This window comes from Eschscholzia californica, unplaced genomic scaffold (genome assembly GCF_041429995.1).
Source record: "Eschscholzia californica isolate CP2 unplaced genomic scaffold, dmEscCali1.0.p SCAF_5, whole genome shotgun sequence".
Taxonomy (NCBI): Eukaryota; Viridiplantae; Streptophyta; class Magnoliopsida; order Ranunculales; family Papaveraceae; genus Eschscholzia; species Eschscholzia californica.
In genome coordinates, this window is record NW_028238472.1 from 39,847,425 (window position 1) to 39,867,233 (window position 19,809).

Consider the following 19,809-nt stretch of genomic DNA (forward strand, 5'->3'; position numbering starts at 1 on the left):
CATCAACTGTTGCACCGGAGTCGGCTTAAGTAGGTGCCAACCTAGTTAGGATGTGCTTAATTTATAGTGATCCAATTATCTACCTTTTTTGTAGTAACTTTTTATTTCATTTCAATTAAATAAAAATTAATTTATTTCTACAATTTTATTGTCTTTCATTTATACTTCTAATAAATTAGACTAACTTAAAAGAAATAGACTAAAGAGCAAAGAACCTACAAAAAATAAAAGTACTTTTACCTGTAATAATAGTTCATCTGCTTTTAAATAGTCATAAATAATATCAAGTTAATTTGTCAAAAACACTTGCTTATAAACAAAAAAGTCAAAATGTCCGTTTGACGTCATCATTTTTTTCAAAATACTTTATTCTTTTTATCATTCTCAATTCTACATAAAATGAATTCAGATTTATAACGAGACTTCATTCTCTTTCCAAGTATATGAAAGCTAATTTCTTAAAACAATGAGTACGAATACTAATGGTATGTAATAAAAATTATTTTAATATTATTTGTATGAATAATGAAATGTTTAATAAATAAACGAAGAGAATACAACTCTTTGGAAAGAACAATGTCTTATTTGTTTATAGTTCAATGTATTATTTAATAAATAAGGGTCGATTGTAATCGACACGTAAGTTCATTATCACTTTCACAACTTTATTTTCAACTTTTACGGAGGGGATTGAGAGAGAAGCAAGACTTTGCAGGAATTGTATAAAGGCTTCAACACAGTCTCTGAAATGCAACATCATCAAGATACATTATCAAGATTTTCAACACCTCAAAATCTTTCACTTCAACAGAATGTGAACTTGATGATGTTGAATGTGAAATAATGAAGGTAATTAAGATTGATCACCTCGTGATCACTATGCATCAGTAAAATAGTCACTTATTTCGTGATCAAGTTGTGAATCTTGATCATGAAATATAATTCATTCATGATCTAGTTCACCCATTCGTACAAACCCAGTATAAAATCAAATCAAGTAAATAAAATTAAGCAGAGTTAATTCCTATTTGCCCCCTACTTTGTGACCAGTTTCTTTTATGGCTTCATGTTTTCCGTAAATTCAAATATGACTTTTTTTTTAATGTAAATGTCAGAACTACTCTTCCTATAAATATTTTTTAAATGTAAATGTACGAATTTAAAGAGAGCGAAGATATGGGAGGGAGAAAGAGAGAGAAAAAAAAATATGGTGAGATTTTATAAGAAGTGGGTAGTTATTTTGACTTTTACACCTTTACCTTCTAAAGAGCTTTTAAGAAATAAGAGTCATGATTTACTAAAAAAAAAGGCCGCGGCTTTGGGGAATAAAGAATAATCTCCGGAGAATAAATTCTCTAGGGAATCCATGTTTTTTGTATATTCTCGGGGAAATATTTTATTTTAGTCCAAAAACTCACTTGGTCAAACATTGCCCCTAATCTTCATCCTCTTTATCACCTTCACCACAACCACTTCCCACCACCACCATTCCGACCACCATTGTCACATTTTCTCTTTAGATCCTCTCTAACTCACTGTTACCCTTTCTCTCTCTCACTGACTATCTCTCTGTAGTTCTCATTCTAGATCTCTTTCTCTCTCTCTCTTATATTGTAGATCACTCTCGTTATAGACATATCTCTCTCACTATCTATGTCTCTCACAGTCTTTATCTATCTTCCTTGCATCCTCTTTCTCTCTCTCTCTCTTTCAGTCTGTATAGATCTCTCTGTGAAAATCACAGAGTTCGTGGCCACGAAATGTATTGTGGCCACGAAATCCTCGAGGTGGTTTCACTAGAAACCCTCCTCGATGTCAGGTTCCGACGAAAGGCACACTTATCTTTCTTGAAGCGGTGCCTGTGTGAGAGAGAAAGAGAAATAAGGAGAGATCGATTGAGAAACAGTGAGAGATTGAGAGACATAGATAGTGAGATAGTAAGAGGTGGACAATGAGGAATCGAGAGAGAGGCTAAGAAAAGAAGATGGAAAGAATAAGAGAACACCAGAGAGATGGTGTGATACAGTGAGAGAGAGGGAGAGAGAAGATGAATTAGGGGGCAATATTTGATCAAGTCAATTTTTGGACTAAATGAAAAATATTCCCTTGAATCAATATTTATTGACTAAAATCTTTATTCCCCGGAGAATTATTTTTATTTCCCAAAGTCGCGGCAAAAGAAAAATTGGGCGCCTTAGATTATAAATAAAAGTTCTGACATGTCACCAAAATCTATGTCATTTGTTATATAGATGTTAGAAAGTGGATATTAGATTCATTTTTTTGATATTCTCAAGTAGTTCATGAGATGATCTTGTATTTTTTACTAGACAATTTGAATTCTTTTTTCAAGGAAAAGGTTAAGTAGAAGGAGCTCTCAGAACTACTTGTCAGTCCAAAAGCCCTCCAAATTTACACTAAAATGTCTACAAATGTTCATGAAAACAACTTGTCTTCAAATGTCTGTGTTTTCGCGTCCCAAATAAATAACAGAGATATTAGAAGATGTTTGAAGTGTCTCAAACGAATAACACAGATATTGAGAAATATTTGAATTCTCTCAAATGAATAACACAAACATTTCAGGATATTTCGAGATATTTGAAATGTCTCAAACGAATAACACAAATATTTCCACATACGTCCACAAGCACTACCCCTTAATTGGCACATGAAAACTAGAAATTTTGAAGTTTTTGGTGAGTGTCCCAGATGCTCTAAATTTCTGTACACAACAGTGGCAGACAATCTTCCAAACACTCACTCTCCTATTTATAACAAAGAAATCTAGAGAGAGTATAGAACAAAAACCAGAGTACCCAAAACCAAAAATGCTAGAAGAATCTCTACCTGTAATCATCTGGTCTACAATGAATAGTTGGTTTACTCCCACAACTCTCTTCATCTTCTTAAATCTGATGATTGGCACAGTCGCCCTTTCTTCTGGTATTGGAAATCAGAGCAAATCTCAACAACAACAACAACAACAAAACCAACTAACTGATGAAGAACAGAAACGTATTCATCCTCAACTCATTCGAACTCCATCCACTTTACAACGACTCAAATCATTCAATTTCTATAAGTTCAGTTCCGAAAATCAAAACCCATTTCCATTAATCACTACAACAATCTTAAACCCACCCCCAGAACCAGAAACCCATAATGTACAACATTTACAAGTCCCTGTTTTAACCCCTAAACAAGTGGGAGAAGAAACCCTAGATGATAATCATGATCATAATCATGTAACAAGAACAAAATCTGATACAATACCAACATCAGGTGATATTCCAATGAAATTATCAAAGAAGATGAGGAAATCAGCTAGTACAAAATCAGCTTTTGCTCATTTTGAGGAAGAAGAAGAAATTATTCAAATTCGACCATCAACTGTTAAAGAAGGTAAGAAGAAATCAAATGAATTACAGTCATTTGGTGGTGGTGGTGGTGATGATGAACTAGCAGTTGATGCAAAAGCAGATGATTTCATTAATAAATTCAAACAACAATTGAAGTTACAGAGACTTGATTCTATTTTGCGTTACAAAGAAATGCTCAAAAGAGGTTAAGCTTACAAATTAAAATTAGGGTTTCATCTTTAATGGATTCTTTTACTTGTTTTCTTTTTCAAGTTTTTTTTTAGTGAACATGAGCATTTATTTGCTTTTGACATTGTTGTCCTATATACTGCAATATCAAAATATATCAATGGGTAGTTTTATCCTTTTACTTACTCTGTCATGAGTTCTAGTATAATAACTCCATGTTTGAGTGGGGGAAATGGAGAAAACACAAACATGGTCGTAGAATTAAAAGGAAGGAAACGAAAGGGTATTCTGTTTTAAAAAATTCTAGCCGAAGCCAACCCAAATTGGGATCGGTTCATAGATTTTTCAATCTAATTTAGTTGAGTTTGACTTAGAAAGTTCAGTCAAATTTAGATTGATCGGTCCGGTCAAGTTCGCCCTGGTCGAATTGGACTGGTCAGTTCAGTCAAGTTCAATCTGGTCAGTTTCAATCTGTTTAGTTTCAATCTGTTCAGTTTCAATCTGGTCAATTTCAATCTAGTTTAGTTGAGTTCGACTTAGAAAGTTCAGTCAAATTTAGATTGATCGGTCCGGTCAAATTCGCCCTGGTCGAATTGGACTGGCCAGTTCAGTCAAGTTCAATCTGGTCAGTCCAACCGACTATTGCTCACCCTTAGTTTGGAGTTTGGGTCGGGGGAAATTGAGAAAAACACAAAAATGAAGGGAGAATCAGAGAATTAAAAGGAAGGAAAGGAAACGGAAGGGTATTTATTTTATTGGGTAAAGTGGCTTTTGGCATCTTGAATCACTTTAAGCCACGTATTCCGGTTGGAATTTAGCAAATTCCAAATGTTATGAACATGTAAGCTGGGTGGGTGCCTGGGTGGTGATGAGTTGATGACTAGTAGTTGGTAATTGCACATGGAGGGGGGTGGCGGTGGCGGTGGCGGTGGTGGGATTTCGGTGCCTTTGAGTTTCATGAGAAGCCTCCAAGTCTCCGCCAGTTCCCACCACATATGCTTCTGATTTTGAAAATATTTATAAATTTTGTACCCACATCTTCCTGATTGGGAGGCAAGTATTTTGTCCGTTTAACTTACTAGTATTTTTTCAACAAAAAAAAAAAACTTACTAGTATTTCATATCTTACTTTTTTTTTTTGTTGAAGATATTTCATATCTTACTTGCAGTAAGCTTCTATTGGCAGTTAAGAAAGAAAAATTAAGAATTAAATGCAAGGATTTGTGCTCGATTTTTTTGGGTAATGTGGTACGGTTATGAATATTTGGAGTGTCCATATATGTTTCTGTTGACTCACACTACATTTTTTTTCTGTTGAAAGGTAATATATATTAGATAGAATTAAGAGTTCTATTACAATACAACTTACAAAGAAAATAATAAGGTACTTGTTTCCAAACCTTCGATCTGTTTTTCTTTCTTGCCCATTTTGCCAACTTATCTGCTGCTTGATTGAATTTCCTGCTTGTATGAGAGAATTTAACTATTTCTAATCTCCTTTTTATTTCTTGGATTCTTTTGATATGTATTAGGGATTGCCATTGAATATTATTCTTTCCTTTCTGAAGATATTTTATGATATTAATGTTGTCACTTTCGATAATGATTTTTTTATATTCATGAGATTCTGCCCATTGTATTCTTTTGAGGATCGCTATTGCCTCACCTTCCTCCGAGTTTCTGCATCTAGAGGTGTATGATGCAGCTTCGACCAATTTAGATTCATTATCATGGATGATAAGACTGATACCTGTAATACTTTGTGTGTCTATAAAAGATGCATCTACATTGATCTTTAAAAAGGACGTTTCAGGGGGGATCCATTTTCCTTGTTCTGTTTTGGTTTTTGTCTCGTTCACTATTTGCATTTGTGGGAAAGTCGTAATGATGTTAATAATTGTGTCTAGCGTGTTGATTTCGTGTTGAAAGCAATGGTCACATCTAATTTTCCATATGTTCCACATAATGGTAGCGTAATGAATGTTGTTAATTGTATAAGCCTTTTGGTCATTTATTTCCCAGGAGAAAATCCAATCTCGAACAGATATAATATTTTCAGAAATTATATTAAAATAAAACCAAATATTTTTGCCAGAGGACAGTGAAGGATGGCATGTTCTATGGATTCTATCTCATTACAATTCGGGCAGATTCTGTTGTTATCAATATATTTTCCTATCCTATCCCTAACTGGGAGTGCTTTAGCACAAATTTTCTATAGAAAAAATTTTACCCTAGGAATAACCGGTAGGGACCAAAGAAAGTTCCAATTAGGGGATTGGGGTTGGGGTGTATTCATACTGATACATAGGTGTTGATACATGGATTTAACACTAAATTTTCCTGATTTGGTAAGAGTCCATTTCCTTTGATCTTCACTATCTATTGAGATCGGGATCGCTAGAACAAGATTCTTAGTCTCGTTATCGAACTCATTGTTTAGAATGTTTTTGTTCCAGTTACCTTGGTCGATGAGCTGAGATACCTTAGTGAGGTTAGAGTTCTGGTTATAGGGAATAGATGGGAGCGTGGGAATCCAATTATCGGTCCAAATATTTATACTTTTTCCATTGTGTACTTCCCTCATCGTATAATTTCCTATTATATTGAGATATTTATTAATATTCTTCCATATCCATGAATGATAGGATTTCGCCGGGCCTGGATTATCTGTATTATCAAAGTACTTGGCTTTCAAAAGCTGAACCCACATGGACTCCGGCTCAGATTTAATTCTCCATGCTAATTTACTCAACATAGCTTGGTTATCCCGCTCTGGGGAGTGGATTCCAAGACCGCCCAGGTATTTTGGAAGACATATCGAAAGACCAAGATTTGGTACATATGCCTTTGGACTTACCCCACCAGAACGACTTTTGCAAAGTCGTAATCCTCTTGCATATGACTTTGGGAAGGGCGAAGCATTGCATTTGGTATCGGGGTACGGCTGCAGCTATAGTCGAGATGACTATAGTGCGACCCGCTTGAGAGAGAAAACTGTGATTCCATTTGTCTAATTTTATTTTTATTTTATGAAGAATATCATTAAAAAATTGCTTTTTATTAACACCTATGAATAATTGAGTTCCTAGATATTTCTCCGACGTGGAGGCGTATTTTACTTTTAGAGAACGCATAATCATACGTTTGAATTTAGGATGAGAGTTTTTAGAGTAAAAAATGTTAGATTTTGCGTAGTTGATCATTTGGCCAGACGCGTTGCAAAAGGTATTAAAAATAGTCTTGAGTGTATGGATATTATCTAGAGAGTTACGACAAAAAATAATACATTCGTCTGCGAAGAGAAGATGAGAGATGGAGAGATTAGGAAAACCCTTGAAATTATTTCTATCCTGTTCCTCTTTAAGCAGACGACTTAGCCCCTCCATTGCTAGTGTGAACAAAAAAGGGGAGAGGGGGTCTCCTTGTCTCATACCTCTAGAGGGGTGGAATATAAGACCAGGACGCCCATTGACTAAAACCGCCATTGAGGAGGTTGTTATGCATTGGGCAATCATATTGATCCAATGATTCGAATAACCCAATTTACCCAAGATTTCTGTTAGGAAACTCCATTCAATCCTATCAAAAGCTTTGGACATGTCCAGCTTAAGTCCAAAGTAACCCGTAGCACCTTTCATGGTTTTGAGAGAATGGATGATTTCCTGCCCCATGATAATATCATCAGAGATTTGTCTGCCTGGAACATAAGCCGCCTGGAAAGGGGAGATGATATTATGAAGCGAGTGTTTGAATCTATTAGCTAATATTTTCGTAATAATCTTATAGGTGGTGTTTAAAAGGCTAATGGGTCTATAGTCGGCTGGCGTTTGTGGGGTTGTGGTTTTCGGGATGAGGCATATATGAGTATGATTAATGTCTTGTGGAAGCTCAGCCGTCTCAAAGAAATCTTGCACTAATCTGTAAATATTGGGACTAACAGTTCCCCAATTAGATTGATAGAAGTATGGGGGGTATCCATCGGGACCCGGGGCCGCTTCTTTTTTAAGGCTACTAATAGCACTATTAATTTCTTCCTGGTCAGGGATTCTAGTAAGCTCTATGTTTTGTTCTAGCGTGATGGTTTGATGGAAAAGATTGAGAATGGAGTGGTTATCGCTATGGCCCTGAGAAGAACTAATATTGAGAAGATGTGAAGTAAATATAGCTTGGATCTCTTCTAATCCTTCCTGCCACTCACCATTGGTATCTTTTATGGCTATAATTTTATTAGTCCTATTACGCTGTATGGCTTGAGAGTGGAAAATTTGGTGTTTCTATCTCCTACTGAGAGAAAGTTGTTCCCAGATTTTTCTTTCCATAAGGATTCTTGAAGCCTATACAAGTCTTCGAGTTGATTATTTATTACGTTGAATTCTTTTTTAGTAGTTATGTTATTAAGTTTTGTGATTAATTCTTTAATGTTATTCTCTATGTTTCCAAATACCGTTTTGTTCCATTTCGTAAGGTGTCTACTGAGATTTTTCAGGTTAACTTGAATATTCTGATGATTAGTCCATTTGTCCGAAATAAACTTGTGACAATCAGGGTGGGACATCCAGGTACGAATAAATGTAAAGGGTTTAGGTTTGTTGCAGCTTAAGTCTGTGTCTGCTAGGAGAATTGGTAGGTGGTCGGAACCTACAGATTCCAGGTGAGAGATACTAGATAACTGAAATTTTGAAGCCAGGGAAGGTTGGCTAGGGCTCGGTCTAATCTTTCCTGGATAAAGTTTTCTCCAAATTGTCTATTATTCCACGTAAAAGGATAACCTTTAAAACCCATATCTGTTAAATTAAGGTTGTTAATATAGGATTGAATTTTGTGAGTATTAAAATTCGAGATCGCCTTGCCTCCTTCTTTATCCTGGATGTCCAGGATAACATTAAGGTCTCCAATGACCACCCAAGGAGTTTCATCCTGAACTTTGAAATTATTTAAAATTTTCCATGGTTTAAGTTTGTTTTTATGGTATGGGCTACCGTAAAATCCTGTAATAATATATTCAGGGTTTTTATTGCTATTATAGATTTCCATGTGAATCATATTATTATCCGAGTATAGGATTTTAAGGGTAAGGTTGTGATTCCAAAACATCGCTAGGCCCCCAGATTTATTGGTCGGCTCAACAAAGAAGTGATCATAGTGTTTGTTAATCTTAAAATATTTTTTGATGTTATATGATTTTGTTTTTGTTTCGGCTATGAAGATGATGTCCAGGTTGTGCCTGTTAATCAGGCTCATAAGGTGTTTACGAGTACTAAAAGATGAGATTCCTCTTACATTCTAACTAAGGACTTTAGGCCCTAAATTATTGATCATCTTAGTCTACCTAATAGTTGTACTGTTATAAATACTCACCCGGTTCCTGAACTAAGTGAGAAGCTAAAGGCACCTTGAGGGGCCTGCCAGGAGACTAGTGAAAATTCGAAGGAATTATAGAGGCACACTCTAGATAGACTAACCCTAATAAAACCCAAATGTCTAAGGCCTCTATCAAAGTACTTCAGGATGAGGCTAAGAATTAGAAATTGTAAGGAATTATAGAGGCACACTCTAGATAGACTATCCCTAATAAAGCCCAAATATCTCAGGCCTCTATCAAAGTACTTATGGTCCCCCTACCCTAATTACTGAACTAAGTGATAAGCTAAAGGCACCTCGTGGGGTCTGCCAGGTGACTAGTGTATATTGTAAGGAATTATAGAGGCACACTCTATAAAGACTAACCCTAATAAAGCCCAAATGTCTAAGGCCTCTCTCAAAGTACTTATGGTCCTCTACCCTAATTACTGATAAGAATTAAAAGTTTGATCTACGTCCTATTAAAGCTAATGATGGTAAGCTATCTTCTAATTAGAGTTAATGAATGCCTGAGAATCTAAAGGCACCAACAGTAGAGGTTATGAGTGGTTAGTACTAAAGAAACTAGTTATTTCATGTATCTCTCCAAGACACTAATGTTGTATCGAACCTGAGTATAGCAGACAGGTCAATTAACTAAGAAAAACACTAAAAGCTTAGATTCTCGACATAAGCATGAGAAGAAATAAAGCTAAACAGATAACATAATATGGCTATAACATTAATATAACTACTAATCACTTCCTTACATACTAGGATTTTACTCTAGTATATACTGACTTTCAAAGCTCAAAATTACAAAATTAATTTGAACACAAATAATCTAAATCCTGATCTCTATCAAAGCTTATCGATAGAGAGATAACCTTTCAAACAAGTGATATAAAGATAACAAAAATATACTAATGATCATCATATAAACATAAATACTGAAAATAACTACTAAAACACCCAAGAACTTTTTTAACCGAACCAAGAATTTAGGCTACTCATGATCCCCTTCACTTCTATTTTCCATGAATTGCCTTGAGGATTCCAAGAGTTGATCTGCAAAGATGTGCCTCCTACGTTCTTCCTGACTATCAATTGACTCTGGGGGGGAGTGTACCAACTAGGAGGACCATAACCAGTAAAGGAGGAAGACCTTGAAGATTGACCTGAATTCCAACCATGAAGATAACCCGAGAAAGTTGAGCTCCTACCCAGACTGTGCTCCTTGAATTTCTTACTCATATACTGATGATGTTCATCGACTTCGATTTTAACATCAATGAGCTTGTCTAGGTCCTTCCTTTTCCCTTTCTGTTTGAATATTTCATGAGGAGGGATAAGGTTGGAAGGGGCCACATTAGGAGGAACCACAGTGAGGGCCCAGTTCTCAGCTGGACCATGGGCGATGAAGTTAACTTCCATTGGGACACGGTTAATATGATCTTGAAGTGGAAGACAAGGATTGATGGAATGCTCAACTATCCTACACTTATGACAGATTGCCTTTGGAAACTTAAGATAGCTAAAATTGATCGGCTTACCTCCATCAGAAAAGACTGAGTTAAGAGTGGCTAGCAGAGGTGTTCGAACATCATACATAAATTGAATCCGTAAACTAGTGTTCGTTACCTTACTGAAGTTACGAGGTTGGATTTGCAGAATCCAACCCATGCACGAAAAGATTATGTCCAAGTCATGACGATTCTGTATGGACGAAGGCAAACCTGATAGACTACACCACATTGGTTCGAGCATCAGAGCTGGAACCTCTCCATGAAAAGGAAAGTCGACTTCTTGCATAACCACTAAGTAACCTCGAATAACCCACGGCCGACCTTGGTTAATTTCGTTAAGAGCTATTAGGTTTCTCGGCTTGATCATGAAGTGGTTAGGGCCTGTAGCTGAGGGAGTGATACGACTTTCTCTAAAGAATCTAGATTGAGCAGAGAGGTGCTTTCTTATGAAGCCTATACCATAATCATATTGACAACATAATCGAGCAAGAAAACCAGTCGATATGACAGGAAGTTGCTTGATCTCTGCAGGTTTGGGGTAATTGATGGTCAACTTACCATAGTCGGATAGACTAAGTTGGATCGACATCAACTGAGAGAGCTCTTCTGGGTTCACTTGGGGGTTTGACGACATCAGAGAAAGAAAGAGAATCAAGAGGTTGAGGAGTTGTCTTCTCTGTTTAAGAAGGCAGCTCATAACTAGTTATAAAGGGGAAGAGAAGGAATACCAACCAGCTTCTGCATGTCAAGGATGAACCCACGTGTAGACTTAATGTCAAAGGAAGGCCATCCTTCCCGAAAAACCGACCAGAATTATACCACTTGGAAGTAAGTGGGCAGGCAAACCAGAGAGGGAAGGCCGAGCATCTTCAAATCCTCGGAATCCGGCGCATGCGTGAGAGTCTTATGAGTAGCCCATCTTGGTTATCGGATTAGTTATCCCCCATATTAATTTTACTAATTAAAACGAGACAGATGTAAATAAAAGAGTATTTAGAGAGACTTACCTGTTTTGCTTGATCTTCCTTGTTGCTTCTTCCCGAGGAGAAATTCGGCCGAATATGCAGATTATCCAGATATCCTTCCTTGAGATGTTTTTGCCAGCTTTTAGTGTTCCTTGATTATTCCTATTGATTTTCTGTAACCTATCCTAGACTGTGTTAAAGAAACCGAGTATTTGTTGATGGCTTTCAAATCTTGTTTAGCTAAAGCAGTTATTGATAGTCTTTATTGCTTCAGATCAGCTTTCTTAGGTTTTCCATGAGTTTGATCTTGATGGTGGATACGAATTAGGGTTACGGCAAAGGAGAGATTGAGAAATCGCCTGTTGACGTCAGCACAGACTCTCTCTCCTCAAAAAACTCTTCTTCTCTTTCCTTTCTTTGACTCACACTACATGAACGTCATAATGTAAGAGATGATAATTCATTGGATTTAGATATTATTACGTGGAAGAGTAAGATAATTAACTAATAAGGGAAAGAGAGAAGGATCGGAGAAAATGTGTTTTAGAAATCGAATTAGTTTCAGATTTCGAAAAATACGTTGCGATATAACGTGAACTGAATTCGATTTTGATAGTCTGAACCAAATTCGAGAGAGAAAACTTTAGAGTGATTGTAACTATTTTGGTCTATTCAGGAAAGTTTATTGTTAACACTAATATCCTTTTGGGTGCTTCTAAAGGCACCGGGCCAAGAGGCTGTTAGCATCCATCTTTATTAGCACCATGTCCAACTGCTCCTTTTTCTGTTAGCACCGTCTAACTATGTAGGCACCCGTCAAAGTGGAGTTAACCCTAACCCTTCCATCCATCTCCCACAAAATCTTAACTAAATTAGAAAAAAGAAAAATAGTTGACAAATTTGAAAACCATTCGGTTCCCAAACAGAGAAAACCCCAAAAAAAATTCTTCATCAAAGAAGACCGAGATTAAAAACCCACGGCCATCATCAAATGAACCAATTGGATGAATTAAAAGGAGAGATAAAGATAAGAAATCAACAGCATAACCTCTTTCTTTCTCTATATCACTCAACCACACCACTTTCCTGCACAAAATTTCCATTCAGAACAGATTAACAGAGATTCTCAAGATAAAATGGGAGATTACTTGGAAGATATGTAAAGAGTTCCAGACGATACAGGAGGTTGGTTTCCGAGAACAATGGCCATTGGATATGCATCAATTCCTCAAACTATTTCTGAACTTCATCAGGATCTTCACTTTCACATTCAAGATCATAACTAGCAATACCAAATTCATCTAGCAATACCAAATTCATCATTTCCCCTTTTCAAATTTCAAACCTTTCCAATCATAAATAGCAATATCAAATTCATCTAGCAATACGATACAGGAGGTCTGTTGCCGAGAGCAATACTAATTTCAAACCTTTCCAATCATAAACATTTCTAACATTTCTAAACCCACCTAAACAAACAAACCCATTTTCACTAGCAATACCAAATTCATCTTTTCCCCTTTTCAAAACACTAGAATTATCCTCAACAAAAAAAAAACTAGAATTATAAATTAATCCAAGTCTCCATGGTTCAACAACACAAACCCTAGCAATAGCTGGATCAATTTCCTCTTCATCTTCTAACACCATTGATAAGTACAGCTTTAGCTTTCAAAGAAACAACACAGAGTGAATCCTTATTGTAGAGTTGTAATTGAAGAACAACTCGTTTTGACGAAAGTTCAGAACTTGTACCATTGAAAAAATGATTTCCTGAAGATGGGTTTTGAGATGGAAAGGAGAGAAAAGATCTGATAGGTTTTGAAGAGTTTTTAAATCTGGTAAACGAAGCTTTACTTCAACTTCCATTGATATGGATTAGGGTTTTCTGTCGTTTTTTGTGTTGGAAGAAAATGGAAGTAGATAGAGATTAGTTAGAGAGAGGGAGAACAGGAGAGGGAAGAGAGAGGAAGAAAGAAGAGGAGAGCGAATATTTTTTTTTTTTTGGAAGAAAATGGGAGAAGCTGACGCAGGAACATAACCAACGTTAACAACCGGTGCTAATAGAGGACTCGGGTCAACACACGTTGACCCGAGTCCACAAAATATCTGGATGCTAACAGCCTTTTGGCCTGATGCCTTTAGAAGCACCCTATCCTTTTATTTTATGTCAATATTGTACATTAGGAGGATCTTCTATTTACTGTTAAATTTGATCTATGAATAAAATCCCTGAATAAAGATTAAGAAATTAGATCAATCTCGATACATAGATTTTGTAATTCAACATAGAGGACTAAACCTCATTTATCTATCAAGTTAATATTTTCCAAGTTAATCATCTATCCTTTTTAGGGCGTTTAGTTAATGTTTGGGGTTCCTCTTTCAATTTTACAGTGCTTTTTCCAAGATATTCAAATGTCAGACATGCTACAATTGTCAAGTATGCAAAGGTCAGAGTCAAAATACCGGTCCTTATATGCGCCTTCCTATTCCTGCAAATCTTTGAGAAGATTTATTCCTACACTTTGTGTTAGATCTTCTTCTAACAGAAAGTGGAGTAGACTCGGTATTTGTAGTGGTAGATAGATTTTTCAAGATGGTCTACTTTATTTCGTGTAAGAAAACTTCGGATGCCACAAAACATGGTTGTTTTTTTTTGTGAGGTTGTCACATTACATGGAGTGTCTCAATTGATTACTTCTTATAGGGATTTTTTGATCACTTTAATGCATGCAAGATGTTTTTCATAAGGTTGTTTTTTTCCTTAGCCATTTTTTGATCGCTTTAACGCAAGATGTTCGACAGTTTTTTAAATAGGAGTACTACAGTCCATCTTCAGACAGATGGACAAACTAAAGTGATAAACCGAACTTTGGACAACATGATTCCATTTATCTCTAACCCAGGCAGTGGAATCATGGTTTACCCCTTTCTCAGTTGTTTATGTTAAACCTCCTAATCACGTTGTGGATTTGGCGAAATTACCAAATGGAGCAAGATTTAGTCTAGTAGAAAAGAATATGTATAAACAAATTCAGATGATGCAGAAAGAAGTACAACTACGACTTGAGGAGACTAATGCTAAAACAAAGCAGCACCATATAAGCATCGTCGAAAAAAAGGTGCATGAAGGGGGGGGGGGATCAAGTGATGGTTTTCATACGTAAAGACAGTGTTTCCGTAGGTACTTATAATAAATTGAAGCCCACGAAGTATGGTTCGTACAAGATTTCAGAGAAAAGCAACGACAACGCTTATGTGGTGGATCTTCCTGGACATATCGAGATTTCAAATACTTTTAATGCGATAGATATTTATACTTTTATCCCGATAAGTCGATTTATCCTAACGATAACTCGAGGTTGAGTTCTTTTCAAGTGGAAGAGACTGATGCAGAGCGACTGACCGAAAATACATGAAAAAAATCGATGGCCAAAATAGAGGCAAGCTATATAAAAGGGATCCAGTAGTAGTTTAATAATAATTCATTAGTTATGTCAATAAAATTTTAATAATTCTGTACTCTTTATGAGGTCCGAGTTTTCTAAGTTTTGAATAGGCCACGACTTTAGTAGGGGTGAACATTTATTATCCGAACCGACCAATCCAAACCCATCCAAACGGATTTGGGCGGTTCGGGAACCGATCCAAAAGTGTTTCGGATTGGTTCGGCTAGTAAAACCTCAAAACCGAAGCCTTCGGATCGGTTAATGGATGAGGTTGTCGGATAACCGAAGCAACCGAACCAAACCGGTATTTAAAACTTTTAAACTTTTAATATTATAAATATATAAATATTTATGATTGGGTGATGGATGGATGGCTAAGATTTAATCCCTGACTTTGTACATCAAAACTTTTATACATCAGAACAAACACAAAAATAAATATAAAACAAACAAACCCTAGCGTTTTGCTCTCCCTCCCATTCGATCAAGACCACCATCTCCCTGAATTTGTTAATGGAAATTATGAAAGAGAGAGAGATTTGGTTCGGTTATCCAACCGAACCAAACCGGCCATGTAGATTTCGGTTGGATAACCGAACCGATCCACCGATGGTTTGGCTCGGTTAGAACTTTACAATAACCGAGACTTTCGGTTCGGTCTATGGATAAGCCGAAAAAATCGGTTATCCAACCGATGAACAGCCCTAGACTTTAGGGCATAAAGAAAAGTCTTTCAAGCTTAATACTTTGGTAAACAAGATTCGACCTAGGGGAATCTTCATATTAGGTCCAAAAATTGACTTTGTTCGTTTTTCTCCCCTTATCTTCATCTCTTCATTTCTTTCCTTCATTTACCATTTTCTCTCCCCCTCTCTTATGATGCTCTCTCTCTCTCTCTCTTACTTTCTCTTTCTCGCTGTCTTGTTTTCTCTCTATTCTCTCTCATTTCCTCTTTATTTGTCGCCCACTCCCTCTGACAGTCTTAATTTCTTTTTTTCACTCACTGTCTATCTCCCTTACTGCCTCGTGCTCTCTCTAATATCGTTATCTCTCATTGTCCATCTCTCTTTCTTCTCCTCCCTCTCAAGGGCACACATACACACACAGTTCCGCCGAAGGGAAGTGTTTTCTTCGCCAAAACCAACCCTCGAGGAAGGTTTCTTGGTTGGTCGGACTCGAAATGTTTCTTGGTCGACCAACCACGGATCTCGTGGTCGACCAACCACGGATCTCGTGGCCGACCAACCATGAAATCTTGAGAGAGAGTTAGATCTAGGGTTTTTGAGCTAGAGGTTTACAGATAAGCTGGGATATGTAAAGAGAATGAAAGAGATGACGAAAGAGATAAAACTAAAGAGGAAAAGCGAGAGACATCTATAGAGAGACATACATAAAGAGAAAAAAAACAGTGAGCGAAAGAGAGAGTGAGTTGGTCGGTGGCCAGATGGTGGTTATCGGAAATTGTGGTGTTGAAGGTGACGGAAGCATGAAGATTAGGAGGCAAAGTACAATGAAGCGAATGTCTCCAAAGTCAAACAAGCCCCGGTGACTTTTCTTATGCCCCAAAGAATCCTCTCTTTTCCACTTTTAAACGAGAGCCCCAACTTTTTTCAATTTCACCGTGGTTCGTCGGAGATCTTCTTGCCTTCCTTCTCGCCATTGTTAAGTCCAGTTCCTTCGTTTAGGGTTCCTGAAGGAAAACACCAGGGTATTCAACTCCAAAAGGTTAGAGCTTCAACCCCTTTCAGCTTGTCTCTTTGCCTGATGCGTACTTGCGAAGTTTGAAACTAGGGTTTGCATAATTCCAGTTGTTGAAGTCTCTCTCTCTCTCTCTCTAACCCAGTTTCCGAAATGCTTTGTAGTTCCAATTCATCTCGTGCCCCTTTTTCTCAACCTAGCTACAATTTCTTGTTATGATAATAACTTGATCATAAAAGATACAAATTTTATTATGAACACATCAATCTTATTACATTAACAGATTCATCACAATAGAATCTTTCTTGAGAGGTGTTTGTTAAAATGTTTGAATGAATTTTGGTGGTCATAATTATATCATTTAGTCTTAAATTTTGAACAGTTACTAAAATTTTCATATGGGTAATTGAGTTCAAGTATAATTATCATATGGGTAATTGAGTTCAAGTATAATTATCATATGGGTAGTTGAGTTCAAGTATAATTATCATATGGGTAGTTGAGTTCAAGTATAATTATCATATGGGTAATTGAGTTCAAGTATAATTATCATATGGGTAATTGAGTTCAAGTATAATTGATGAAACTGTATATCTCTGTATGTTAATTTGAGATCTTTACGTTGGTACAGATAAAAGAGCTACTGAAGAGAAACATTTAAAAAGGAATGGCTGATAAGGAGATTGGGGATGATGAATTACCCAGAGACGCAAAAATTGTTAAATCGCTGTTAAAGTCTATGGGTATTGAGGAATATGAACCTCGAGTTATTCACCAGTTCTTGGAATTATGGCACCGATATGTTGTCGATGTGTTGACAGATGCACAAGTATATTCAGAGCATGCTGGAAAGTCTGCCATTGATCCTGATGATATCAAGCTTGCTATCCAAACTAAAGTTAATTTTAGTTTCTCACAACCTCCTCCTCGAGAGGTATTATTCTTCATACCCGTTCTAGTTTAGACGATTTAATTAGTAAACTGGTTTGCAGATCAGTTTGAGTTATTAACTATCAAATTTACATGTCTGCGGAAAATGCTGATACTTACACGAATCATCTAAACTTTGAGTTATATTTCATGGAGTTATAGTGTTTCCACAGTTTCGTTTTTACCATCTCAGACCAATCTTATTCAGAAGATGATTAGAAAGTGATGTTGGATCTATCTGAGTAGTTCAATTGCTTTTACTCAGTAAAGGACAATGGATCAGTTAGTGTTTTCACTATTAGCAAACAAACGCCGCATTATTATAGATCATGCTGATTTTTGTATATTGTTGATACTGTGGGTCACATTCATGGGGATATTACTAGTTTACTAGATAAGTATATTCTTTATCATACTAATATATTATTTATCCGTTGGTTCAGTTTATTACTAGTTTACTCGTTCATTGTTCAAAAAAATATGAGGTATAAAAAAGTATATACCTATAGGCTAAGCTCGAAAAATTGAAAACAAAGACTACTTACCAACTGGGGACTAGCCATCAGGCGGGATGTCATTGGGATCATTTCGGTTTTCATCGGTTTGTATATGTAATAATATGTAATTATGTATAAAATTCAACCCAATCTACACAATATAAACTAATTATTAATCATAAACATATTTCATGCATTAATACATTAAAAATTCCCATATACATGTCAAGTTAGGGCGTTAAAGAGCTAAAATCAGTCCATAAACTCATATTTCATCCATTAATAACTAAAAATTCCTACATATACATTGAGTACGGGAATAGAGAGCTAAATTGAGTACATAAACTCCATATAAACCACATATTAGCAATTATAGATATATTTGACCCATGAAATGTTATTTCCCAGAATCGCATCCCGTAATGGTATTTGGTACGGGGTAATGCATCAAGAACCGCATTCGAGAGGAATAAATTTGCCTTGAGAGGGGGAATCTCAAACGCAGTTCCTTTGAATCGTCAATCAAATAATTTACAAACAAAATCAGTCTCTACTAATCCTCTTCCTGACCAAACCAAAAAGTACTGTACTACAATGAGGTATTGCGGTTACGGAATCACATTACAGGATTGCTATTCCTGGTGATAGCATTCCTTTCCCGTGCGCAAAACAGGGCTGTAGTAGATTGGCCATCAATCTCACCCTCACTCCGCCCCGCTCCTCTTTTTTCACCCCTAACAATATAGATCATAGTTTTGCTATTGAGCCATTAACCCAATTATTTGTATCCAGATTGACTTTCTTTATGAACTTGTCTCTTAACCTTTCAAGAGCTATCTTTATGTTATGGGTATCTTGTTCGAGCACTTAATCTGAGTCCATTTTCTAACGGCTGCTCCGACAGATTGGTCGCTAAACTGTTCCTGACTTAATGTTTGAGTAATTTTTCATCGAAATGCAGGTCCTACTTGAGCTGGCTAGAAACAGAAACAAAACTCCATTGCCGAAGTCTATTACAGGGCCAGGGATTCCGCTCCCGCCTGAGGAAGACACATTGATCAGTCCAAACTATCAACTTGCAATCCCAAAAAGGACACCACCTCAAGCAGTTGAAGAAACAGAAGAAGATGATGATGTAGTTAATCCAAATCCTCCACAGGAGCTAAAGACAGAACAGATGCAAAGTACTCCCCAGAGAGTTTCTTTTCCCCTTGCAGGGAAACGTCCTCGATAAATTCTAGGAAAAGCTTGTGAACTCTATATCTGGAGAGAGACTGAAAGTGAGAGAGATGGAGAGAATTTAGGAGTTGTTTGATGAGCTCAAATACAAATACTGTGGCATCAATATCAGTGTAAAATTGAGTTATAGCCTGGGTTGGATTTTGTAAATGTTGTGCCTAAGTACATGCAAAAGCTACCTGCAGCTCATTCCTAGGGCATTGATGGGCTTTCAAGTCCTCCAAACAGCTACTGTTTTTCTTTTGATCTCAAAATAATCACAGCTAATTTGTTCAACCGAAAGTACTCCAGATCTCTCAAACAACAATTTTTAATCTTCTCCAATGTTGAATAAAAATATCAGCCAAATCAACCTTTCATGTGAAACCCTGTTGTCCAAATCCTACAAAATCAATCAATCCAAAAGTTAAAGTAACTTGAGAAGAAGAATTAGTGCACCTTCAATCTAAATGACATAAACTTAAACGCACCTTCGATCTAAATGACATAAACTTAAACGAAATCAAACTAATGTATGTATAAATAACCGTAGAAGAATTAGAGAAAAAGAGAAAACCCCAAACGAAGAACTATGAACCTAAAATTTGGATGAAATTTTGACGGAGAAG

The 19,809-nt window shown here is 36.5% G+C and overlaps 2 protein-coding genes and 1 pseudogene across 4 annotated transcripts; 2 read left to right on the forward strand and 1 right to left on the reverse strand.

Moving 5' to 3' along the window:
• The first annotated feature begins 2,773 nt into the window (after window positions 1-2,773).
• LOC147539161 (pathogen-associated molecular patterns-induced protein A70-like) lies at window positions 2,774-3,739 on the forward strand. Its single transcript, XM_086643241.1, has one exon. It carries the CDS (start codon window positions 2,832-2,834, stop codon window positions 3,570-3,572), a length of 741 nt encoding a protein of 246 aa, XP_086499367.1. The 5' UTR covers window positions 2,774-2,831; the 3' UTR covers window positions 3,573-3,739.
• Window positions 3,740-12,618: 8,879 nt separating this feature from the next.
• Window positions 12,619-13,258, reverse strand: LOC147539162 (triphosphate tunnel metalloenzyme 3-like; annotated as a pseudogene).
• Window positions 13,259-16,257: 2,999 nt separating this feature from the next.
• LOC147539163 (transcription initiation factor TFIID subunit 9-like) lies at window positions 16,258-19,477 on the forward strand. 3 transcript variants are annotated; one of them, XM_086643873.1, is made up of 3 exons: window positions 16,258-16,562; window positions 17,167-17,469; window positions 18,924-19,477. In XM_086643873.1, the coding sequence occupies exons 2-3, from the start codon at window positions 17,203-17,205 to the stop codon at window positions 19,194-19,196; spliced, it is 540 nt and encodes a 179-aa protein (XP_086499999.1). In that variant the 5' UTR covers window positions 16,258-16,562; window positions 17,167-17,202; the 3' UTR covers window positions 19,197-19,477. The 3 variants fall into 3 exon arrangements, with proteins under 3 accessions (XP_086499999.1, XP_086500001.1, XP_086500000.1); XM_086643875.1 differs by having other exon boundaries at window positions 16,385-16,951; window positions 17,077-17,469; XM_086643874.1 differs by having other exon boundaries at window positions 16,456-16,976; window positions 17,035-17,469.
• Window positions 19,478-19,809: the final 332 nt, after the last annotated feature.